Raw genomic sequence first — 25,858 nt, forward strand, 5'->3', positions numbered from 1 at the left:
TGATTAACCAGTGCCCCCACACATTGACTGTGTACCGGTACCCCCTGTATATAGCCTCCACATTGACTCTGTACCGGTACCCCCTGTATATAGCCTCCACATGGACTCTGTACCGGTACTCCCTGTATATAGCCTCCAAATTGACTCTGTACCGGTACCCCCTGTATATAGCCTCCACATTGACTCTGTACCGGTACCCCTTGTATATAGCCCCCACATTGACTCTGTACCGGTACCCCCTGTATGTAACCTCCAAATTGACTCTGTACCGGTACCCCCTTTATGTAACCTCCACATTGACTCTGTACCGGTACCTCCTGTATATAGCCTCCACATTGACTCTGTACCGGTACCCCCTGTATATAGCCTCCACATTGACTCTGTACCGGTACTCCCTGTATATAGCCTCCACATTGACTCTGTACCGGTACTCCCTGTATATAGCCTCCACATTGACTCTGTACCGGTACTCCCTGTATATAGCCTCCACATTGACTCTGTACCGGTACCCCTGTATATAGCCTCCACATAGACTCTGTACCGGTACTCCCTGTATATAGCCTCCAAATTGACTCTGTACCGGTACCCCCTGTATATAGCCTCCACATTGACTCTGTACCGGTACCCCTTGTATATAGCCCCCACATTGACTCTGTACCGGTACCCCCTGTATGTAACCTCCAAATTGACTCTGTACCGGTACCCCCTTTATGTAACCTCCACATTGACTCTGTACCGGTACTCCCTGTATATAGCCTCCACATTGACTCTGTACCGGTACTCCCTGTATATAGCCTCCACATTGACTCTGTACCGGTACTCCCTGTATATAGCCTCCACATTGACTCTGTACCGGTACCCCCTGTATATAGCCTCCACATTGACTCTGTACTGGTACCCCCTGTATATAGCCTCCACATTGACTCTGTACCGGTACCCCCTGTATATAGACTCCACATGGACTCTGTACCGGTACTCCCTGTATATAGCCTCCAAATTGACTCTGTACCGGTACCCCCTGTATATAGCCTCCACATTGACTCTGTACCGGTACCCCTTGTATATAGCCCCCACATTGACTCTGTACCGGTACCCCCTGTATGTAACCTCCAAATTGACTCTGTACCGGTACCCCCTTTATGTAACCTCCACATTGACTCTGTACCGGTACCCCCTGTATGTAAACTCCAAATTGACTCTGTACCAGTAACCCTGTATGTAACCTCCACATTGACTCTGTACCGGTACTCCCTGTATATAGCCTCCACATTGACTCTGTACCGGTACTCCCTGTATATAGCCTCCACATTGACTCTGTACCGGTACTCCCTGTATATAGCCTCCACATGGACTCTGTACCGGTACCCCCTGTATATAGCCTCCACATTGACTCTGTACTGGTACCCCCTGTATGTAGCCTCCACATTGACTCTGTATCGGTACCCCCTGTATGTAGCCTCCACATTGACTCTGTACTGGTACCCCCTGTATGTAGCCTCCACATTGACTCTGTACTGGTACCCCCTGTATGTAGCCTCCACATTGACTCTGTACTGGTACCCCCTGTATGTAGCCTCCACATTGACTCAGTACCGGTACCCCGTGTATGTAGCCTCCACATTGACTCTGTACCGGTACCCCCTGTATGTAGCCTCCACATTGACTCAGTACTGGTACCCCCTGTATATAGCCTCCACATTGACTCTGTACCGGTACCCCCTGTATGTAGCCTCCACATTGACTCAGTACTGGTACCCCCTGTATGTAGCCTCCACATTGACTCTGTACCGGTACCCCCTGTATGTAGCCTCCACATTGACTCAGTACTGGTACCCCCTGTATGTAGCCTCCACATTGACTCAGTACCGGTACCCCGTGTATGTAGCCTCCACATTGACTCTGTACCGGTACCCCCTGTATGTAGCCTCCACATTGACTCAGTACTGGTACCCCCTGTATATAGCCTCCACATTGACTCTGTACCGGTACCCCTGTATGTAGCCTCCACATTGACTCAGTACTGGTACCCCTGTATGTAGCCTCCACATTGACTCTGTACCGGTACCCCTGTATGTAGCCTCCACATTGACTCAGTACTGGTACCCCTGTATGTAGCCTCCACATTGACTCAGTATCGGTACCCCTGTATGTAGCCTCCACATTGACTCTGTACCGGTACCCCCTGTATGTAGCCTCCACATTGACTCAGTACTGGTACCCCCTGTATGTAGCCTCCACATTGACTCAGTATCGGTACCCCCTGTATGTAGCCTCCACATTGACTCAGTACTGGTACCCCCTGTATGTAGCCTCCACATTGACTCAGTATCGGTACCCCCTGTATGTAGCCTCCACATTGACTCTGTACCGGTACCCCCTGTATATAGCCTCCACATTGACTCTGTACTGGTACCCCCTGTATGTAGCCTCCACATTGACTCAGTATCGGTACCCCCTGTATGTAGCCTCGCTATTGCTATTTTACTGCTGCCGTTTAATTATTTGTTATTTCATTTTCTATTCTTTATACATCTATATTATCACTTATTTTTCTTAAAACTTCTTAAGCATGGTTCGTTTAGGGCTTGTAAGTAAGCATTTCACCTGTTGTATTCAGCTCATGTGACAAATAACATTTGATTTGATTGATTTGTTTCTGTCAGGTGGAGCTGACGGGCAACAGTATATTTGAGTACATCCACCAATCAGACCATGATGAGATGACGGCCGTGCTCAGCGCCCATCAGCCCCTCCACCATCACTTCCTGCAAGGTGCCTAACATGCTAGATTCATTCACTCTACTGTTCTATTTTCTCTTTCTCCTTTTTTCTTCCTCTCTTTCTGTCTTTCTTATTCTTTCTCTGTCTCTGTCTTTCTTTCCATTTCCTTTCCCTTTCTACTTCTGTCTCTCTCCGAAACAAGTCAGTTGATCACGATTTTCCCTCATGCAAAATGTACTCAACTCTCTGTACGTTTCTAAGTAACAGTGTTGCTACTTCAATGAGGTCTACCTCTACCGTAAGAAGGAAGGCAACTATAACAACATAGTACTTGTGTACAAAGTACAATGTGTAGCACCATGATGCATAATACAAGATAATACTCAGGCAGCCTCTCTCTCTCTCTCTCTCTCTCTCTCTCTCTCTCTCTCTCTCTCTCTCTCTCTCTCTCTCTCTCTCTCTCTCTCTCTCTCTCTCTCTCTCTCTCTCTCTCTCTCTCAGAGCAGCAGGCAGGTTTTCATTATCTAAGTCTAGGAGCAGCATCTGAAGTCTTATGTGATAACAGCACCCCCCCCCCCACACACACACACACACACACACACACACACACACACACACACACACACACACACACACACACACACACACACACACACACACACACACACACACACACACACACACACACACACACACACACACACACACACACGCAGGCTAGCCACATCTACATTTTCTGCTTTATTTGGTATTGGTATTTGGTTAGGATCCCCATTAGCTGTTTGCGAAAGCAGCAGCTACTCTTCCTGGGGTCCACACAAAACATGACATAATACAGAATATTAATAGACAAGAACAGCTCAAGGACATTTAACCAGGGTTTGTGTGTGTGACTGTGGTGGTGAAATGTTTTTATTTTGTCTATGTCTCCTCTCTCTGTCTGTGTCTGTCTCTCTGTGTGTGTGTGTGTGTGTGTGTGTGTGTGTGTGTGTGTGTGTGTGTGTGTGTGTGTGTGTGTGTGTGTGTGTGTGTGTGTGTGTGTGTGTGTGTGTGTGTGTGTGTGTGTGTGTGTGTGTGTGTGTGTGTGTGTGTGTGTGTGTGTGTGTGTGTGTGTGTGTGTGTGTGTTACAGAGTACGAAATTGAGCGCTCTTTTTTCCTGAGGATGAAGTGTGTATTGGCCAAGCGTAATGCAGGACTGACATGTGGAGGATATAAGGTACTACTATAATGAAATTAAATATTTGAAATCACATTTCCTAGTTTCTGTATTCCATGATAATCTGCGTCTCTGGAAGTAGTAAACATGAATATCAATATAGGAGAGAAATATAAGAGAGTAACTAATTCAAATTTAACACCTACAATTGAAATGTGTCAGTTCAAAACAAATAGTTCAATTGAGGCTATAATGTTATTATAGTGTTATTGCAGTGTTAACAGGTTATTTGAAACTGCATATTGTTTGTCTGAGAGTCTCAGCAGCTGCAGTATTTCCACTTGACTCACTCAAATCTCCAACAACAACTACCTCTTCTAAAACCCTCCTTTCTGGATGCAACGGCAATATTCTTCACTCCCTACTTCTTCCCCTCGTCCCCTATAATATACATCGCCTAGCAAATTGCAATTGAGATCTGTTGTAAATTTACAGTTGAAGTCGGAAGTTTACATACACTTTAGCCAAATATATTTAAAATCAGTTTCACTATTCCCCACATTTAATCAGAGTAAAAATGCCCTCTTAGGTCAGTTAGGATCACCGCTTTATTTTAAGGTTGTGAAATGTCAGAATAATAGTAGAGAGAATAATTTATTTCATCACATTCCCAGTGGGTCAGATTTGGTAGCATTGCCTATAAATTGTTTAACTTGGGTTAAACGTTTTGGGTAGCCTTCCATAAGCTTCCCACAATAAGTTGGATGAATTTTTGCCCATTCCTCCTGAAAGAGCTGGTGTAACTGAATCAGATTTGTAGGCCTCCTTGCTCGCACAGTCTTTTTCAGTTCTGCCCACAAATGTTCTATGGGATTGAGGTCAGGGTTTTGTGATGGCCACTCCAATACCTTGACTTTGTTGTCCTTAAGCAATTTCAAACTGTTCTATTTTTGTTTCATCAGGCCAGAGAACATTTCTCCAAAAGTACAATCTTTGTCCCCATGTGCAGTTGCAAACCTTTGTCCGGCTTTTTTATGGCGGTTTTGGAGCAGTGGCTTCTTCCTTGCTGAGCGGCCTTTCAGGTTATGTCGAGATAGGACTCGTTTTACTGTGGATATAGATACTTTTGTACCTGTTTCCTCCAGCATCTTCACAAGGTCCTTTGCTGTTGTTCTGGGATTGGTTTTAACTTTTCGCACCAAAGTATGTGGTACCTTCAGGGGTTTGGAAATTGCTCCCAAGGATGAACCAGACTTGTGGAGGTCTACAATGTTTTTTTCTGAGGTCTTGGCTGATTTATTTAGATTTTCCCATGATGTCAAGCAAAGAGGCACTGCGTTTGGAGGTAGGCCTTGAAATACATCCACAGGTACACCTCCAATTGACTCAAATTATGTCAATTAGCCTATCAGAAGCTTCTAAAGCCATGACATCATTTTCTGGAATTTTCTAAGCTGTTTAAAGGCACAGTCAACTTAATGTATGTAAACTTCTGACCCACTGGAATTGTCATACAGTGAATTATAAGTGAAATAATTTGTCTGTAAACAATTGTTGGAAAAATTACTTGTGTCATGCACTAAGTAGATGTCCTAACCGACTTGCCAAAACTATAGTTTGTTAACAAGAAATTTGTGGTGGTTGAAAAGCGAGTTTTAATGACTCCAACCTAAGTGTATGTAATCTTCCGACTTCAACTGTACATTGCCAATAAACAAGCCGTTTATGTTAAGTAGTAGAATAAATCATCTGTGTGAACTGGGCGGCCGCTACTGAATGGCCGGACAAGTATAGGTTAACAGGAAGTGAGGAAGATAAATAGAGCCATTAGCATCTAGGCACGTGGCTGTTCCAGGGGGGGAGGGCTTTAGGGGAGCAGTGGAGGAAGGGGGAGTGGAGAGGGGCACTTAGTGGGGTGCAGGCTGAGTTTGAGCCTGCTCTTGCTTTCATGGAGTTAGTGAGAGCAAGTTTGCTGCATTACCAACAATGTTGTATCTCAATCTACCGTATCTAACTCTCTGCTCAACCTAAATGTGGACACAAAACCACATTCTGGACACATAAGGCAAGGTGTAAAGCCTCTCTGTCTAGCTATATCTATGTCTGTATCTGTATCTATCTCTATATTGCTGTGTAAAGCCCCTCTCATCTCTCTGCTCCGCAGGTGATCCACTGCAGTGGGTATTTGAAGATCCGTCAGTACGTGATGGACATGGCACTGTTTGACTCGTGTTATCAGATCGTGGGTCTGGTGGCGGTGGGCCACTCCCTGCCTCCCAGTGGTATCACAGAGATCAAGCTCCATAGTAACATGTTCATGTTCAGGGCCAGCCTGGACCTCAAGCTCATCTTCCTGGACTCTAGGTATGGGAGTGAGTGGGCAGCAGCTACTCTTCCTGGGTTCCTGTGAAATTAAGGCAGTTTATACAGTCTCTTATGGCATGTCTTGTGGGGTATGCATGGGTGTCCGAGCTGTGCGCCAGTAGTTCAAACAGACAGCCCAGTGCATTCAACATGTCAATACCTCTCACAAATACAAGTAGTGATGAAGTCAATCTCTCCTCCACTTTGAGCCAGGAGAGATTGATATGCACATTATTAATATTAGCTCTCTGTGTACATCCAAGGGCCAGCCGTGCTGCCCTGTTCTGAGCCAATTGCAATTTTCCTAAGTCCCTCTTTGTAGCACCTGACCACACGACTGAACAGTAGTCCAGGTGCGAAAAACTATGGCCTGTAGGACCTGCCTTGTTGATAGTGCTGTTAAGAAGGTAGAGCAGAGCTTTATTATGGACAAACTTCTCCCCGTTTTAGCTACTGTTGTATTTTTATTTATTTATTTTATTTCACCTTTATTTAACCAGGTAGGCTAGTTGAGAACAAGTTCTCATTTGCAACTGCGACCTGGCCAAGATAAAGCATAGCAGTGTGAACAGACAACACAGGGTTACACCTGGAGTAAACCATTAACAAGTCAATAACACAGTAGAAAAAATGGGCAGTCTATATACAATGTGTGCAAAAGGCATGAGGAGGTAGGTGAATAATACAATTTTGCAGATTAACACTGGAGTGATAAATGATCAGATGGTCATGTACAGGTAGAGATATTGGTGTGCAAAAGAGCAGAAAAGTAAATAAATAAAAAACAGTGTAAAAACAGTATGGGAATGAGGTAGATGAAAATGGGTGGGCTATTTACCAATAGACTATGTACAGCTGCAGCGATCGGTTAGCTGCTCGGATAGTGATGTTTGAAGTTGGTGAGGGAGATAAAAGTCTCCAACTTCAGCGATTTTTGCAGTTCGTTCCAGTCACAGTTAGCAGAATACTGGAACGAAAGGCGGCCAAATGAGGTGTTGGCTTTAGGGATGATCAGTGAGATACACCTGCTGGAGCGCGTGCTACGGATGGGTGTTGCCATCGTGACCAGTGAACTGAGATAAGGCGGAGCGTTACCTAGCATGGACTTGTAGATGACCTGAGCCAGTGGGTCTGGCGACGAATATGTAGTGAGGGCCAGCCGACTAGAGCATACAAGTCGCAGTGGTGGGTGGTATAAGGTGCTTTAGTGACAAAACGGATGGCACTGTGATAGACTGGATCCAGTTTGCTGAGTAGAGTGTTGGAAGCCATTTTGTAGATGACATCGCCGAAGTCGAGGATCGGTAGGATAGTCAGTTTTACTAGGGTAAGCTTGGCGGTGTGAGTGAAGGAGGCTTTGTTGCGGAATAGAAAGCCGACTCTTAATTTGATTTTCGATTGGAGATGTTTGATGTGAGTCTGGAAGGAGAGTTTGCAGTCTAGCCAGACACCTAGGCACTTATAGATGTCCACATATTCAAGGTCGGAACCATCCAGGGTGGTGATGCTAGTCGGGCATGCGGGTGCAGGCAGCGATCGGTTGAAAAGCATGCATTTGGTTTTACTCGCGTTTAAGAGCAGTTGGAGGCCACGGAAGAAGTGCTATATTAATATGAGGGAGGGAGGGAGGGAGGGAGGTGCTACGGATGGGTGTTGCCATCGTGACCAGTGAACTGAGATAAGGCGGAGCGTTACCTAGCATGGACTTGTAGATGACCTGGAGCCAGTGGGTCTGGCGACGAATATGTAGTGAGGGCCAGCCGACTAGAGCATACAAGTCGCAGTGGTGGGTGGTATAAGGTGCTTTAGTGACAAAACGGATGGCACTGTGATAGACTGGATCCAGTTTGCTGAGTAGAGTGTTGGAAGCCATTTTGTAGATGACATCGCCGAAGTCGAGGATCGGTAGGATAGTCAGTTTTACTAGGGTAAGCTTGGCGGCGTGAGTGAAGGAGGCTTTGTTGCGGAATAGAAAGCCGACTCTTAATTTGATTTTCGATTGGAGATGTTTGATGTGAGTCTGGAAGGAGAGTTTGCAGTCTAGCCAGACACCTAGGTACTTATAGATGTCCACATATTCAAGGTCGGAACCATCCAGGGTGGTGATGCTAGTCGGGCATGCGGGTGCAGGCAGCGATCGGTTGAAAAGCATGCATTTGGTTTTACTCGCGTTTAAGAGCAGTTGGAGGCCACGGAAGAAGTGCTATATTAATATGAGGGAGGGAGGGAGGGAGGGAGGGAGGGAGGGAGGGAGGGAGGGAGGGAGGGAGGGAGGGAGGGAGGGAGGGAGGGAGGGGGAAAAACATAACCTATGTAAAATGAGACAGAAAAATATAATTAAAATAAAAACCAAACACAACAAAGGATGTGAACATCATGATTTAAAATGTTTTGCTTTTGACTCCTGAACTCTGTATTCAAGGGTGGCTGAGTTGACGGGACACGAACCCCAGGACCTGATCGAGAAGACACTATACCACCACGTGCACGGCTGTGACGCATTCCATCTACGCTTCGCTCACCACCTCTGTGAGTCAGTCCCCCTCTGTGGCCACATTGTGAGACTTCTAACTAAACAACCCACACTCTCCTTGAGAGGGTTAGGGTTTCTGTAAGTGGCAACTGTGGAGTTTCTCACAAAATACCCATGCAGGTTTAAGAGGAAAATAAAAATGATACAGTATTCATGACTCAAGGTATTCATGAGTATGTCAATGGAACTGAGCCTTTTGCAGTCTATCTCTCCCAAGCATTCTGTCTGCATTCTATAGCTATGTGCACTTCTCTTTCTCTCCCTCAGTCTTTTACCCAGGCACAGTGCAGTCTGGGATTTGATCTCTCATCCCCATCTTTCTCTCTCACCCCTCCCTCTTCTGCAGTGTTGGTGAAAGGGCAGGTCACCACTAAGTACTACCGTATGTTGTCCAAGCACGGGGGCTGGGTGTGGGTGCAGAGCTACGCCACCATCGTCCACAACAGCCGCTCCTCCAGACCCCACTGCATCGTCAGTGTCAACTATGTTCTCACGTGAGTCAACACTTTCACCTTTCGACCTGAGTGGTGCTGTGACAGGTGAATCATGTCCTAAAAAAAAAGTCAATTTAATAGTCTTGGACATTTCGGGGAAGAAAGTCTGGGTTTGTAAGGTGGTGCACCCGGTGTGTGTGTGTGTTATGCTAATCCAAGCTGTTCTGTGCTGTATGTATATGTCTCGCCACAGGGACGTAGAATATAAAGATATGCAGCTGTCTCAGGAGCAGAGTCGAGCGGCCAAATCCAGCTTGGTCTTTAAGAGTGGCCCGGCCTCCTCTCAGGACCCCCGCAAACAACATAAGGCCAAAGCAGTCAAGATCAAGAGCAAACTCAAAACAGCCCCCTACCCTCAGGTACTACTGCTCCTCACACCGAGTTACTAATACTGTTCATATGCACATACAGTAGCCGATATTATGATGAATAGCATTTGCCAGTTTGGAAAAAGAGGAGACTATTCACAATCAGTAACTTTCCTCTTGAAAAGGAAAATATAACAAAGTGACTTGATTCTTTGTCATAGCTCAACAAATGAGCTGTACTCAGCACTGTCCTCATTGCCTGTCTTGATAGAAAATAACAACACCACCATAACCTGCTGTCTATTACCTCCACCTCCAGCCCAACATCACCTACCATCCAGACAAGCTGGACTGCTCCCCCCAAGGAGAGGCCTGGAAGGAGAGCCCCCCGTACACCCTGACCCCCTGCCAGGGGCAGAGCTCTGGCCCCTCTGGAGGCCCAGAAGCTGAAGAGGTCCTGTTTAGCATCAGCGCCCCGTATGGGCTCTCCTTCCCCAACCCATATGGGCACCTACCCCACACGGACTCCCAGAGGAGGGTGCGACCCACCCAGGGTTCCTCTTCCGCCTCGCCCTCCCCGGCTTCCCCCAGCCTGGCCGCCCGGCAGCTGCTCAGCTCCCTGCAGGATCGAGGGGGCGAGGAGCGCTGGAGCTGTGCCAACGCCAAAAGCCATCCCGGTCACGCCCCGAGGCGCTCTGTTGCATCGTGTGCCATCACCACTGCCACTGCAGCAGCGTATTCCGGTATGGCTCTGCCTCAAAAGCATGGGGAAAGGCAGGCTCCCAATCAGTGCTGAGGAACGCAGAGCTCTTTCCACAAGCTTTTAAATGCACCACTAACTGATATAATCAGTTTACACTAGCAATGCTACATTTAACCAGAAAAGGTACACTGTAACTGAAAACTGTAATTGATACGGAAATTTGGGGTATTATCAAGTCAAATACTGAGAATCATTTTACTGCAGCATACTGTAAATGAGGGTGCATTCTGGGAACATTTGTGGGCGGGGAATGAATTGCTATATTTCAAATGATACTGTAATTCAGTCTCACAGAATACAGTACCGTACCGTATTTTTTGAGCGCCAAAATCCTTTTGACCACTAGTGGATGCATGGTATTATTGTTTCTGGCTCATTAACATATTTTGAGACGTGCCTTGTAAGAGGCTATATTTGTTGCACCATTACTGAAAGTGCTGTACCAATTGAATTGCTATGTGGTAGTAGTGCCCCATCATTTAAAAATGTATAAGGGATAGATTGGTGTGGCAGCAAGTCTTAAAACCAGTGACTTACCAAACTTCTAGAGGTGTCTGGCTATAGCCTCCATAGCATTTTAGTCTGAATCTCATGGAGCATTTCATTTCTTCACAGGCCCTACAGCGAGCAGGGGGTACCCCCCCAGCGAACCCCTCCATGGCGTCCTCTCCAGCTGTGCGACCCTGCGCCCTATCAGCAGGTACAAGGAAGAGCCCTACGAGCATCACACACTTGGCCAGAGGAAGAACACAGAGGACCGCCTGCCCTCCCAGTCACAGGCCACGAAAGAGGACAGCAAGCTGCCGTTCAACCGAGACCACCTCCACAAGATCTCAGAGGGAGGTGGTTGCATAGTAGGGGAGAAGCCTTTGTCCTGTCCTCTGCTGAGTAGCTCTGTGCTGGAGAAGGCGAGCTATAAGCAGTCCGGGTCTCTCCATGGCCTGGGCCAGCCCTTCCCCATGCAGGTGGTGCTGGAGCAGCACAGGAGGCTGTGTATGATGGAGTCCCCCTACAGCCACAGTGCCACTGGCCCCTTGGAGCACACGGACAGCAATTGGGAGCGGAGGACCCCCAAGCTGCTGGAGCCTGAGGCGGGGGAGAGGAGGATGTGGATGGGGGTTGGAGTTGAAGTTGGGGTTGGGATGGGGGTGGGAGTTGAAGTTGGGGTTGGGATGGGGGTGGGAGTTGGGGCAGGCCTGCCGGCCCAGGCTCCGTACATGTCTTTGAACCTCCACCACGTCTTGGCCAAACACAGCTCCTTCCAGGCCCCGCCCTATGCTGCCCTCGGCCATTTGTCGGACAGCTACGGTTACCGTGGTGATGAAATGGGTTCTTATGGCTATAAGAGCCAAAGCCCCGCCTCTGGCTCCTCCCCTGAGACCCACAGGGAGATCCCTCATTACATCGGCACGTCCGTCATCATCACCAACGAGAGGTGACACGGCCTGGGATTGAAGGTCAAGAAGGGACAGACACCCTTAGACTTCCGTCTTTTTGGTCAGAAACAGACCATGACCAAAAGCTGTATCAGTGACTATGTTACTGTGTCAGACATAAGTCGAGTCACTTTCTGGGGACCCCCATTTCTGTTTTTCCCGATGCTTTATACACAGATAAACCTGCTCCTGTAAGGAACAGCCAGGAATTTCAGGTTTCTTGAATACATTATATTTTTGGCATACAGTTTAGCCAATAGCATATGTAATGCATTGCCACATTCTAGTTCAAAGCCATTTATTTTGATAAGACCTCAATCACCTTTGAGCCATACAGTACATCATTTGAGGTACAAATTGCCTGTGAAGAATACACCCCTCTAATGTTGTAACTCATAGAGGTACCTATCCTACAGACCCGAACAAGAAGAGACTATAGAATGTAGCATGAGTTCAACCCAATTCGCAAGCTAGTTCAAGTGCAAACTGTTTCCAATGCGCGTATAAATTATGCCAACAGAAAAATTACAGTTGCAAAAGTATTGAACGTGGACAATGTCTTGCACACAGTAATGATGGAAAATATCCTTCATCCTCTTTTGAAGTTGGAATTAATTTGGTATATTCTACCCATGGCAGAGATTGGATACGTAATGTGTTTATTTATTATTGTGCAACACAAAGCAGCTTGCTTATTTATGAAGGAAACTAGGGTCTAACAAGTATAATGAAAAAAAAATACTGCATTGGGGGAAATGAAATGAAATAAAACAAGGTAGTTTGCTTTCATTCTGAATAAACAATTCAAATGAAATGTCATGCCAGACAGTCATTGTCCATTTCTATTTTCAGCTCTTCTTTATTCCTCAGAATGCATTGTGAATATCATCTGGTTATTGAAGAGGTTTGTGGACATTGCTATGATATCAATCACGTCAAATGTCCAAATATGGAGCACTTTTATATAATAGTTACATATAACATTCTTACTTTCTTTCTATGAGGTCAACTTGAAGTACACCTTACGTCCGTTAATAATAATAATAGTTCTCCTGCTTGTATCTCATCAACCTGGTAAAATGGGACATACAAATATATGTATGTGGGAGTGTGTAACTGTCCATCCACTGTGGTCTTCTGTATCCATACATCCCTCCACATTCCCCTTAGGACACATAGACAGTCCGATGACAGCCAAGGACCACTGGAGACACTCCATGTTAACATCTAAACTCAAACACAAATCAGCAGAAGCTCTGAAAGCACTAGGCACTTCCATAAAAACGGTATTATTCTCATATCAGTGTTATGTACAGTATATCAACAATGGTCCCATTTATTTCTAAAGCAACCTAAAAGAGCCACAGTGTAATTTGTGCTTTATGAATTTCAGAGGTCAGAAAATGTACAATGTAACACCAAATAAACATTATAGGTAACCACTGGGTATTTGCATGTTTCAAATAGAGCATAAAAACATTCAAATACAATAATGCACCTTTCACTAGTTTTCAAAGCCTCTTCAAAGTTTATGTAAATACTGAATGTCCTCTCCATATGCTTGTTTTCCCTGCTAGTCTTTTACGTTTCATCACGATGGGATATGAAGTCAGTCAACCATTCCCTATCTAACCAGTACATATGTCAGAATGCTTGTCAAACAAAGTTCAGCAAACATATCAGCTCTCAACCATTATTTTCTGAATCTTACATCCTTCACTTCATTCTGTTTTCTATAACTCAAAGAATAGAGTTAGCGTAAACATAGAAGCCAAGGATTCCCATTTAACTACCCTTTAAAACAACATGTCTAGATTTTCTTGAAGAAAAGCTGATATTTGAAGGTGAGCCAAAGGGCTCTGCTGTCTCTCTGGGGAGGCTGGATTGAGATGTGGTATTATGCAGCCAATATTAAAGAGGATAGATCCCTTTTGACCCTTGAGACCTGCCACTGAGATTGTTAAATAGGATATTGAGGAGGCGCCATTTATGGATCCAGAGGTAAGCTATTTGCTTAATGAACTTTAGGCTTGAGAAACTCCGGAGTCTTTGTAGCTGATGCTCCAGAGTGTACACACCATCAGCTACATCAGAACGGTGCAGCTAAGACCTAAATCTTTATTGATCAAAATCGCTACATTGGAAGCCAGTTGTTTTCAACAGAGTTCAGAGGACCATGTTGTTTCCTCAAAAAGTAACAGTACTCAAAACCAGGCACTGTAAAAACCTCAATGTTGCCATTGAATACATTGTTAGCGCACTGCTAAACTTTGACGAAACCATATTGGGTACATTTATTAAAATCCGAGAAGGTGGGAATGAGCTTGTAATGGAGCTGAGGGCTGCATCCAGTTTGTGGAGCTGGCATGCATATTTTCTCCTTATCCAGCACCCCCCACCCCAATCCTCACTCCCTCCTGGTCACCTGCACCAAGGGGCTCACCCACACATCATCACTCCCCCACCGGAAGAGGGAGGGAATCTATTTCCCCCCTCCCTCTCTCACTCTACAGCCACTGCTGGGCAAAGCTGGACTCAATCAACAGTGTCTTTCTCTTTAGTACAGTTTAAGGGGCATGGAGAAAGGAGAGCAGAGCAAAGACAGCCACAGGAAACCTACCTACCTTCGTTTAAGAGGCCCCTTCTTGTTGTCCAATGACATGTCTTTAGATGGGAGACTGGGTTGTTGCAAACAACATTATTTTGAGGCAGACTTGAAAGCCAATTCCGCTCTAGGGGATTCGTTCATGTGTCTACACCTTATGCCTAATACCCATGCAAAGGTATCATGGTCTACAAACTATTGCAAGTCAGAAAAATGATATATCCAAGACCATTTATTTCAGTATAGGTTTTTAATAATAGCTCTTATTGGAATGACAAGAGAATTCATATTTATATATGTTTACCAAACAGTTTTTCATCATACAACTGCAACCAGTATTCATTTATTACATAATTACATAGTTATAGGGTGCTGATGTTTTACATCAATTGTGTGTGTTATCAAAATATACAGATCACCTCTTTATCTTACAAATATCTATCTATTGTTTGACATTGAGTATCAGTTATAGTCTCTTAAATTTAAAGTAAGGAATGCAATCCAGCATGCCTGTCCTAAAGAATAACAAAAACATCTCACTCTAACCTCCAAAACATCAAATGCAATGCTTAAAGTAAGTGATATGAACTTACAGTTCTTAAATTGATGGCGTTCTAAGATAACATAAGTTAATACATGATTCAGCGCAACAGGCTTGGGTTATCCCGTAGCTCAGTAGCAACCAATAATAAACAGTCCAGCAATTGGGATTAGGTGCCAGCCTTCGGGCAGTCTATCACATTGTGTTTGCACTCAGTGAATACATTTGCATCTAAGTGTGACCTCCCATGTCAATATAGCATCACAACGTCTTTACGCAAAGCAGTTTGGTACATTTCCAAGTGATAAGCTAAAGACGTGTTTTAACATGTTAATAGGACTCGCGTCAACACCTCTGGAAAAGAAGACTGTTTCGACCTCTAGCACTTTCTCGAGAGCCTTTGAGTGTTGTAACTAAAGATATTACATGGAATACTACATTACAAAAGGAAATAATCAGTGTTGACAATTTGACTTCACAACCTTTGCACAAAATTACTGGTAAATTACACTTAAACCATGCTATTGTACAATTGAATATAAGTGAGTTCGGTGAATAACTAATTTTGTATTCTTCATAAACTACTGTATTTTAGAAATCCTGTAGCTGCCAACTATAATTTGATCATGTAATAAAGATGTGCTTGTCTGGGACTACAACAAAAATGTATGCTGTTAGGAAACCCTGATGTAATACATGAACTAGTCAAGTAATTCCATTACCACCGCACTACACTAAACAGGCCAACTTTTAAAAACAGCTACCCAAATACCATGGGATGGTATCCTAACAAAAGATTTCAGATGCTTTAGTTCCCAATAGGTTTCAGCCAATCTATCAAGTAAAATAAGCAAACATTTGTATTTATACTTGCAGATAAGTAATTGTTAGGTCAATTAGTTATTTTCTCAAGTAAAAAAAAAGAAAAAATTAAGTAGTATTTTTCCCTAGCAGATTAGTTGTGTGAGATCTCACAAATAGTTAAGAGTATCTCCAACTCAAGCTACGTAGGAGCTGGCTAATCTTCTTTCATGATGCCCCTGGCTAAAATGCCCTTCAGGCAACCAGGTGGGGCTACTCTATAGGGATCCATACAAGATCCTAGCGTTGCTTGGTGACCACCAGGTTCCTTAGCATGTCAAAGGAGTTGCCGTCAGGCTGCACGGAGACCACGCCCTGCTCCTCGGAGCGCACCTGCAGGAAGCCGTTGTCATCGAGGCCCACCACGACAGCCTGGGGGCCATCCTCACTCCACAGACGCACCTGGGTCCCACTGAGTCAGGACGGAGGGTACAGCAAGGTCAATGTAGTGTAAACACAATTTCCATGTTTAGATGTTATGTCTGAAGAGTGAGAGGTGTTTATTAATATGTCTGTGTGGGAAAGAAGTTCCTCTTGAATGACAATTAATATTATGATTAGCAGTAGCAACTGCAGCAGCGGGAGTATATTTTACAGGTAGCCTACAGAGTATAAAATAATATCCATCCAAGTTCTTACTTGTGCATCCATCTCTTGTAGTAGAGGGGTAGGACGGCCTCTGACCCCCGTTCTTGGAAGTCAGAGATGAGCTGCTCCAGGCAGGTGAGGGTGCGGCCGATGAGCTGGGCTGAGCTAAGGGCCTCCAGGCTTGTGCCATGCTCTCGGTTGTGCTGCATCACCAGGTCGTTGATGGCAATGGTGGGGTTGCTGTTGCTGACGTTAAAGCCACAGCCTGGAGAAACAGATTGTTTAAAGACATTCATTGAGAAGACACTTCACCAAGAATAACAAATGGTATTTTATTCAAGCACTGTTTTTTTCTATAAGTTAACAGGTTAAGTCCTCAACATAAGCTCCATTATACTGCACTTGGATAAACATAAGTAAAAGAGGATTCTGACCAATGAGGAGATGGAAGGTTGGTCCCATGACTGTTGATGTCACCAACACTCCTCCTAGCTTCATCAGGTTACCGTAGTAAATGTCATTAGGCCACTTCACCCGTAGGTCGATGTCCTACAACGAGACCAAAACTGACGTTGAGATACACTTCTATATCACATATACACTGGGGCGGCAGGTAGCCTAGTGGTTGGAGCATTGGACTAGTGAACGAATGGTTGTAATATAGAATCCCTGAGCTGACAACGTAAAAAAAAATATGTTGTTCTGCCCCTGAACAAGGCAGTTAACCCAATGTTCCTAGGCCGTCATTGAAAATATTTGCTTAACTGACTTGCCTAGTTAAATAGAGGTAAAATATATATATATTTTTTTGGTGTAACGCATCAATACATTAAAAGTACTATTAAATACAGAGATATAGTACACCATACCGTATCCACTTTTATACAACTGTGGGACTAATCCTGAATGATGATTAGTTAAAACCGCATTCCAGCCAGTGTCTATTCCACAAGTTACCACCAGCTAAATCTATGACGTTAAAATGCCTATTTACTCTGTTCCATCGGACTGCACAATCCACTGTCTCATCAGCCCAGCCAGGCAATTTATAAACTTAATTTCCACTATTAAAAGCATCAAGACATTCTCACATTTATTTTACACTAACATGTAGTTTTCAACAATGTAGATTTGTATAAACCTTGCTGTCTGTCTCTCCGACATTTGCAACATTGTTTCAATATTTAAATTCGATCTCCAGCTGTCCCAATGTAATGAACGTGTCAGGACAAGGGATGTGGCAGACAGGTAGGCAGCTTTTCTCAGCCAGTCAAAATCATGAATCAGCATAATTTTTATGGATATACACAAAGAACTTTCAATAGAAAACAGGTAAAAACAAAATGAAGTGCAGCTACTTTGCGGTCTTTCAAGATTCAGTTTGAAGTGATTGTATTAGTTGTGTTGTTGGCTAGCTCCTCTGAACAACTGTGTCCTTATGAGATAGTACAATTTCCATGCCAGGCAAACCGTGCATCATTAGCTCATTGTTATGGATGTATCCAAATAAATGTCATTAGAAAACAGTTCAAACAAACGCAAATCCAGCTACTTTGCTGTTATTCTGGCAGCACTGTTTGACATGACTGTAAGTTAGATGTAGTTGGCTAGCTAGCAAGGGATAAGAATATTACCAGCCAGTATGGTAATGGACCATTCAGAACGAAGGACTGTGTCGCGTCCATAGATACAGAACAAAAAGACTGAACAACTGGGTCGTGTCTCTGGAAACCCAACCGATAGAACAAACAACCAGCCAGCTTGGGTACCAACCCTAGATTTGTGTCAGAACTATATCTTGTGGAAGGATGAAATAGCATGAATAAATTCATCAAAATAAAATGTTTAATGATATATGTCAATCATTATTTGAATATGTTGGTAAAACCTGTTGTATAAAAGTGATAATGTCCTTGAAGCCGGTGTTTGGAGGACCGTGCCAATATGTCCTCCAAACACCAGATTCTCGGGCATTATTACTTAAATAATCAAATATGTAGTATTACATGTAAGACATGATATGCTATACATGGAAATAGTTAGTTCTAAAACAAGCTAAGACAGAGATCAAAATAATTAGTTTTACATGCCCTGTCTGTAAAAACAATCTGTACAAGAAATGACATAATCGTGCAAATGTAGCGTCTACACGGGTTCAAAATACCAAACTGTATGTCTGTCAACCTGAACAGCTCTTCTGAGTCTGGGATGCTTTGAAAGTTAGGTTCTCCCCATCTGCAGCACATCCCTTAAAACGGCCACCATGTCTGTTTATATTTTACCATAACTCATGGCACACATCTACAATGGCTTTGACAGACCTACATTACCTCCAAAAATGGCAAATCCAGCTACATGTAAACCTGGCCTCTAGTCTTGATTAAGAGAGAAATATTTAGGCAAAATGTTGGCTGATATTTCTTCATGTTTAGTACTATTTCCTGTGCCATGCATAGGCTTGTTCTACACTTTGGCTGACTGGCCAGAGCCCATAAACAACTGGGCAGTGTGACACCAGTGTGTTTCTCATCACAGACCCCCACACTGCAGCACATATATTTTCTTACACACACACAAACACTCCTGGAAGCAAAATCGGGCCCTTACACCATGTAAAATAGATGCCTAATGAGAGAGGGGGAGAAAGGAGAGTTCTAGCACAGAAACCTTTGATCAGTGAGTTAGACATACCATCCATTTGGAGAGGGAAGTGCATTGCGTTGAACAGAACAAGGAGGGACACCTGACTGGCCATAAATAGCTGTGTGAAACCTGGAGCCCTTTATTTGGCATAAGGAGTGCTCCCAATGGTAAATGTATCAGTGCAGTAAGTAAAGTATTCTAGTGATGACAGGCTTAACCTCAGTGACATGGATTGGGATAGGGCAGGTCTATGGCTGTAGCTTGGAGATGCACTACATGTCCAAAAGTAAGTGGACACCTGCTTGTTGAACATCTCATTCCAAAATCATGGGTATTAATATGGAGTTGGTCCCCCCTTTGCTGCTATAACAGCCTCCACTATTCTGGGAAGGCCTTCCACTAGATGGAACATTGCATTGGAACATTGCTGCGGGGACTTTGCTGCGGGACAAGAGCATTAGTGAGGTTGGGCACTCATGTTGGGCAATCAGGCCTGGCTTGCAGTCGGTGTTCCAATTCACCCCAAAGGTTTTTGATGGGGTTGAGGTCAGGGCACTGTGCAGGCCAGTCAAGTTCTTCCACACCGATCTCGACAAACCATTTATGTATGGACCTTGCTTTGTGCACGGGGGCATTGTCATGCTGAAACAGGAATAGGGCCTTCCCCAAACTGTTGACACATCTAGAATGCCATTGTATGCTGTAGCGTTAAGATTTCCCTTCACTGGAATTAAGGGGACTAGCCTGAAACATTACTCCTCCTCCACCAAACTTTATAGTTGGCACTCTGCATTCAGGCAGGTAGCGTTCTCCTGGCATCCACCAAACCCAGATTCTGGCAGACTGCCAGATTGTGAAGCGTGAGACATCACTCCACAGAATGCGTTTCTACTGCTCCAGATTCCAATGGCGGCGAGCTTACACCACTCAAGCCGACACTTTGCATTGCACATGGTGATCTTAGGCTTGTGTGCGGCTGCTCGGCCATGGAAACCCATTTCATGAGGCTCCCGACAAACAGGTATTGTGCTGACGTTGCTTCCAGAGGCAGTTTCGAACTTCGTAGTGAGTGTTGCAACCCGAGGACATACGATTTTTATGCTCTACGCGCTTCAGCACTCGGCTGTCCCATTCTGTAAGCTTTTGTGGCCTACCACTTCACGGCTGAGCCGTTGTTGCTCATAGACGTTTCAACTTCACAATACCAGCACAACCGGGGCAGCTCTAGCAGGACATAGATTTGACGAACTGATGTGTTGGAAAGGTGGCATCCTATGACGGTGCCACTTTGAAAGTTACTGAGCTCTTCAGTAAGGCCATTCAACAGCCAATGTTTGTCTATGGAGATTGCATGGCGGTGTGCTATACACCTGTCAGCAACGGGTGTGGCAGAAATACCCAAATCTACTAATTGAAGGGGTGTCCACATACTTTTGTATATATAGTGTAGCTTGGTGGTAACCATGCAGCAATAGTATGTGGTGTTTGTACCTGGTAACCGGGAAGGGTGCGTACGGCCTCCACCACAGCCAGGGCAGCCAGGTGCTGCAGGAACGGGATCCTCTGGCCCAGTCTGGAACTCACAGCCACTTGCACATGCACACTAAACATGGCACACCCCAGAGGACTCAGCCAAGCATTCCCCCCACGGCCTGACAAACGGAAAATGCAACAAAAAACACAGTAAGAGGCGACATGATGTAACAATCCACCTTTAGGTTGTTCCTTGGAACGAGGTACAAAAACGTACCAATGTAGGTGAATTGAAAAGTAGTAGCTAAGTGAGGGAGAGAGGGCAAGAAAAAAAGCGAGTGAGAGAGCGTTGTGTTGGAAACTGACCTCTACCCTGGGTCTGTCGAGCCGCTACAGCAGTTAACCCCATTTTCTCAGGCAGCTGGAGCATCAACCTGAAGGACAGGAGGCAAGGAAGGTGTCAGAATATGAAAGTGTTGCCTTCACATAACTGATTAGTGATAAGAGTATTATTCATACACTGACAACACTCTGTAAATGAAACCCTTTGAGAAAAATAGTAGTTGAGTCAGTTTAGTTCTGCATTCAATCATTGGTGTCACAGAAATCATTTCTCAAACTATTAGCTAGCAGAGGACGGTCCTTCCATCACTTTCTCTCACACACACACACCCCCCGTCAGTGCTGGGCCCTTAGCCCTGCTACACTGCGTGTGACATGTCTACTTCAACAACTCACCAAAAACATAGGCCCATTTCATGTGTGATTAGTCAAACACAAAAACACAACAAACTGCCTTTGCACTGAGAGTAAAAAAAGGACCCTGTTGATCAATCATTTTCAAATATTTTCTCCTCTCTCTCAAGTGGCTTGGCTGCAGATGCCTGGTAGTTAATATTTCCTTTCTAGAAGGCCCAGAGCTACTAGTGTCGCTTTGGATGGCCACCCTGCATTAATCACACTCAGTTAAAGATAAACTACTCAGGTAGGTGGTGTTAACTCTGCACCTCTCCTTTAACCCCAAACACACACCACAAACACACACAGGCCCAGGAGCTAATGCTTTTTAAACACAATCGTTTTACATTTTAGTCATTTAGCAGACGCTCTTATCCAGAGTGACTTACAGGAGCAATTACCGTTAAGTGACTTGCTCAAGGGCACATCAATAGACTTAACTTAGTTGGCTCAGGGATTTGAACCAGCAACCTTTTGGTTATGGGCCCAAAGCTCTTAACCGCTAGGCTTACATATCTGTTCTTATCTAATCATTTGGTCAGCAATTAATCAATTAAAATGAAATGTTACTTGTCACATATGCCGGATACAACCGGTGTGGATTTTATCATGAAATGCTTACTTACGAGCCCTTTATCAACAATGCAGAGTTTAAAAGTTTTATAAGCTAAATAAAAAAAATAAAAACAGTAACACAAAAACAATGAGGTTACAGTGCCTTCGGAAAGTATTCAGACCCCTTGATTTACCACATTGGTACACTACAGCTTTAGTCTAAAAAGTATTAAATGAAAAAACATTCTCATCAATCTCAACACAATACCCAATAAGGACAAAGTAAAACTAAAAAACAGAAATACCTTATTTACATAAGTGTTCAGACTCTTTGCTATGAGACTCGAAATTGAGCTCAGGTACATCCTGTTTCCATTGATCATCCTTGATTGGAGTCCACATGAGTTCGAAGGAATTGTCCGTAGAGCTCCAAAACAGGATTGTGTCGAGGCACAGATCTGGGGGAGGGTACAAAACAAGGTCTGCAGCATTGAAGGTCCCCAAGAACACAGTGGCCTCCATCATTCTTAAATGGAAAAAGTTTGGAACCACCAAGAGTCTGGCCACCCAGCTAAACTGAACAATCGGGTGAGATGGGCCTTGGTCAGGGAAGTGACCAAGAACCCGATGGTCACTCTGACAGAGCTCCAGAGTTCCTCTGTGGAGATGGAAGAACCTTCCAGAAGGACAACCATCTCTGCAGCACTCTACCAATCAGGCGTTTATGGTAGAGTGGCCAGAAGGAAGCCACTCCTCAGTAAAAGGCACGACAGCCCGCTTGGAGTTTGCCAAAAGGCCCCTAAAAGACTCTCTGACCATGAGAAACAAGATTCTCTGGTCTGATGAAACCAAGATTGAACTCTTTGCTCTGCATGCCAAGCGTTACGTCTGGATGAAACATGGCATCCTCCCTAAGGTGAAGCATGGTGGTGGCAGCATCTCTGCAGTTCTCCACCAACAGGCCTTTGTGATAGTGGCCAGACGGAAGCCACTCAGTAAAAGGCAGAGGCCAATAACATCCCTATTTTGAAGCATGATGGCGGCAGAAACATGCTGTGGGGATGTTTTTAGTGGCAGGGACTGGGAGACTAGTCAGGATCCAGGGAAAGATGAACGGAACAAAGTACAGAGAGATCCTTGATGAAAACCTGCTCCAGAGTGCTCAGGACCTCAGACTGGGGCAAAGGTTCACTTTCCAACAGGACAACGACCCTAAGCACACAGCCAAGATAACGCAGGAGTGACTGAAGCCGAACTGACTGCAGTTTGGCGTAACTGACTTTAGTGGGCAAATGCTCACCTTCGATGCTGGAGAAGTATGCTCTTCACTGATGAATCCCAATTTGAACTGTATCGGGCAGATGGCAGACAACATGTATGGTATCGTGTGTGCGAGCGGATTGCTGATGTCAACGTTGTGAACAGAGTGCCCATAGTGGTGGTGGTGTTATGGTATGTGCGGGCATAAGCTACGGACAACGAAAACAATAGCATTTTATCGATGGCAATTTGAATGCAGAAATACCGTGACGAGATCTTGAGGTCCATTGTCGTGCCATTCATCTGCCACCATCATCTTATGTTTCAGCATGATAATGCACTGCCCCATGTTGTAAGGACCTGTACACAATTCCTGGAAGCTGAAAATGTCCCAGTTCTTCCTTGGCCTGCATACTCACCAGACATGTCACCCATTGAGAATGTTTGGGATGCTTTGGATCGACGTGTATGACAGTATGTTCCAGTTCCCGCAAATATCCAGCAACTTCGCACAGCCACTGAAGAGGAGTGGGACAACATTCCACAGGCCACAATCAACAGCCTGATCAACTCTATGTGAAGGACATGTGATGCATGAGGCAAATGGTGGTCACACCAGATACTGACTGGTTTTCTGATCTACGCCACTTCCTTTTTATTAAGGCATATCTGTATTCCCAGTCATGTGAAATCTATAGATTAGGGCCTAATGAATTTATTTCAATTGACTGATTTCCGTATATAAACTGTACATTCTTGCATGATGGGTTTATATTTTGGTTTAGTGTATATTTCAACAAATTAATGTTTCATGAATGCTAATCTTATCTGTTTCTGACAACAGAAACGATTTCAGAACAATCAGATGGTGGGTTTTGAAATCCGTTTTCTTGTGCTTTTTGAGGTGGAATTACTATTGTTTGCAGCAAATTCCTTGATCTACGCAAATATGTCAGAGATATGCATGGCGGAGAGTGGTGGAAGCAAAAAATGAGAAACGAGAGAAAATGTAAAAAAATGTTTAAAAAAAAATAAAAAATGCTGATTAGCAGATGTAGGAATTTGTTATCTCAAAGTGATAGTAATTCAATTGGATGTGGTATAATTGCCCAACGGCAAAAAAAACTGCCATCCCTTGCTCAACAAAAACCTGTGCGGTCAAAAAACTGAAGCCTTCAAAAAGTTCTAGACACAGGGAAAATGTTTTAAATAACTTGAATATTAATTATTCTGCTGTACTTTCTTCGTCAAACTAAGAGTAATAAAACGTTGACTGAATAAAAATAAAAGTAGCAACATGCAATTTATGTTAATCAATTATGATGATGTTGAGTAATGCTTGGGTATGAACCTGTGTTAAGAAAATAGCTTTCATGCATGGTTTAGTTTAAAAAAGGCATGAAATCCTGTATACTGCCATGTCATAGTAAATCTCACACTGCTCTTCCAAATCTTCACTCACACAGACACGCACACAGTATTTGTGTGCCGTAGTGTGAGCTGTGTGAGTCATGTCTGTGAACCATGTTAGCAGGAGCATGACCTCTCCATGTCTGAGGCCAGTTAGGAGGTGGCCAGGCTCGGAGCACCGCGCAGTTGCCCTAATTGAGCGCTGACGCTGTTTGGCAGGACCAGGGAGAACCCTGTGCGCCGCTCCGTGACGACGGCCGCCCCCTCGCCAATCAAGGCGTGAGGTGAAGCGAACAGGGGGCCCAGCTGGCTCCCTGGAGTCCTTCAGCCACAGAAATTTGCTTTTAATAAGAACATCAGTGCCTTAACAGGGCTAGGAAGACTTTCGCTGACCTCCTCACCAGGTTGCCAGGGTACCGCTGTCCACCATTAAGTGTCTGATAAAGTGTCTGATACAGCTGGGGGTGTGGGTCGCGTGTGGGTGTGCATGTTTTCTTCAATTTGTGTGTAAGAGGTGTGTGTGTGAGTGTGTTTTTCCGTTGTTTACAGCCGAGGAGGAAGATAATGGCTGAGATGCAATGGGAAGTGGGTGAATGAAGAGATGTACTACTGGTAATGTGAAAAGATGCCTTGTAAATAGGAAACAGCCTACACATACTTGACTGACTACTGTGGAAGTGTAGAACATTTGAAGCACTTCATGAAAACATCTGGATGAATACTCAAAGCACTTTCGCAATATCCATAAGGAAGTCACCCTTCAGAATAGGCCATTTCCACCCCAAATCTTGGGCCACTGATTCAAACAGTGCAGTCGGAGAGTATCCCGACCCCTTGACTTTTTCTACATTTTGTTACATTACTGCCTTATTCTAAAATGGATTGAATCATCCCTCCCCCATCAATCTACACACAATAACCCATAATGACAAAGCATAAACAGGTTAAGAAATGTTTGCTAATGTATTCAAAATAAAAAACTGAAATATCATATTTACATGTTTATTCCAACACTTTACTAAGTACTTTGTTGAAGTACTTTTGGCAGTGATTACAGCCTCGAGTCTTCTTGGGTATGACGCCACAAGCTTGGCACACCTGTATTTTAGGAGTTTGTCCCATTTTTCTCTGCATATCCTCTCAAGCTCTGTCAGGTTGGATGGGGAGAGTCACTGCAGAGCTATTTTTAGATCTCTCCAGAGATGTTCGATTGGGTTCAAGTGCGGGCTCTGGCTGGGCCACTCAAGGACATTCAGAAACTTGTCCCAAAGCCACTCCTGCGTTGTCTTGGCTGTGTGCTTAGGCTTGTTGTCCTGTTGGAAGATGAACCTTTGCCCAGCTCGGAGGTCCTGGGTGCTCTGGAGCAGGTTTTCATCAAGGATCTCTCTGTACTTTGTTCCGTTCATCT

The 25,858-nt window shown here is 44.4% G+C and overlaps 2 protein-coding genes across 2 annotated transcripts in view; one reads left to right on the forward strand and one right to left on the reverse strand.

Moving 5' to 3' along the window:
• LOC123999778 (single-minded homolog 2-like) overlaps positions 1 to 13,132 on the forward strand; it is a 29,878-nt gene extending 16,746 nt beyond the window's left edge. Inside the window, exons 5-12 of the mRNA XM_046305804.1 lie at positions 2,664 to 2,772; positions 3,853 to 3,938; positions 6,043 to 6,242; positions 8,665 to 8,771; positions 9,122 to 9,269; positions 9,463 to 9,628; positions 9,897 to 10,320; positions 10,956 to 13,132. Coding sequence (XP_046161760.1) covers positions 2,664 to 2,772; positions 3,853 to 3,938; positions 6,043 to 6,242; positions 8,665 to 8,771; positions 9,122 to 9,269; positions 9,463 to 9,628; positions 9,897 to 10,320; positions 10,956 to 11,779 — 2,064 coding nt within the window. The 3' untranslated portion in view covers positions 11,780 to 13,132. The remainder of the gene's footprint in view (positions 1 to 2,663; positions 2,773 to 3,852; positions 3,939 to 6,042; positions 6,243 to 8,664; positions 8,772 to 9,121; positions 9,270 to 9,462; positions 9,629 to 9,896; positions 10,321 to 10,955) is intronic.
• Positions 13,133 to 14,616: 1,484 nt separating this feature from the next.
• Positions 14,617 to 25,858, reverse strand: part of hlcs (holocarboxylase synthetase (biotin-(proprionyl-CoA-carboxylase (ATP-hydrolysing)) ligase)) — a 42,486-nt gene continuing 31,244 nt past the window's right edge. The window contains exons 7-11 of the mRNA XM_046305490.1: positions 20,854 to 20,921; positions 20,506 to 20,666; positions 16,806 to 16,920; positions 16,423 to 16,636; positions 14,617 to 16,195 (exon numbers count right to left, since the gene is read on the reverse strand). Of these exons, the coding sequence (XP_046161446.1) occupies positions 16,024 to 16,195; positions 16,423 to 16,636; positions 16,806 to 16,920; positions 20,506 to 20,666; positions 20,854 to 20,921 (730 nt within the window). The 3' untranslated portion in view covers positions 14,617 to 16,023. The remainder of the gene's footprint in view (positions 16,196 to 16,422; positions 16,637 to 16,805; positions 16,921 to 20,505; positions 20,667 to 20,853; positions 20,922 to 25,858) is intronic.

This window comes from Oncorhynchus gorbuscha, linkage group LG16 (genome assembly GCF_021184085.1).
Source record: "Oncorhynchus gorbuscha isolate QuinsamMale2020 ecotype Even-year linkage group LG16, OgorEven_v1.0, whole genome shotgun sequence".
Taxonomy (NCBI): Eukaryota; Metazoa; Chordata; class Actinopteri; order Salmoniformes; family Salmonidae; genus Oncorhynchus; species Oncorhynchus gorbuscha.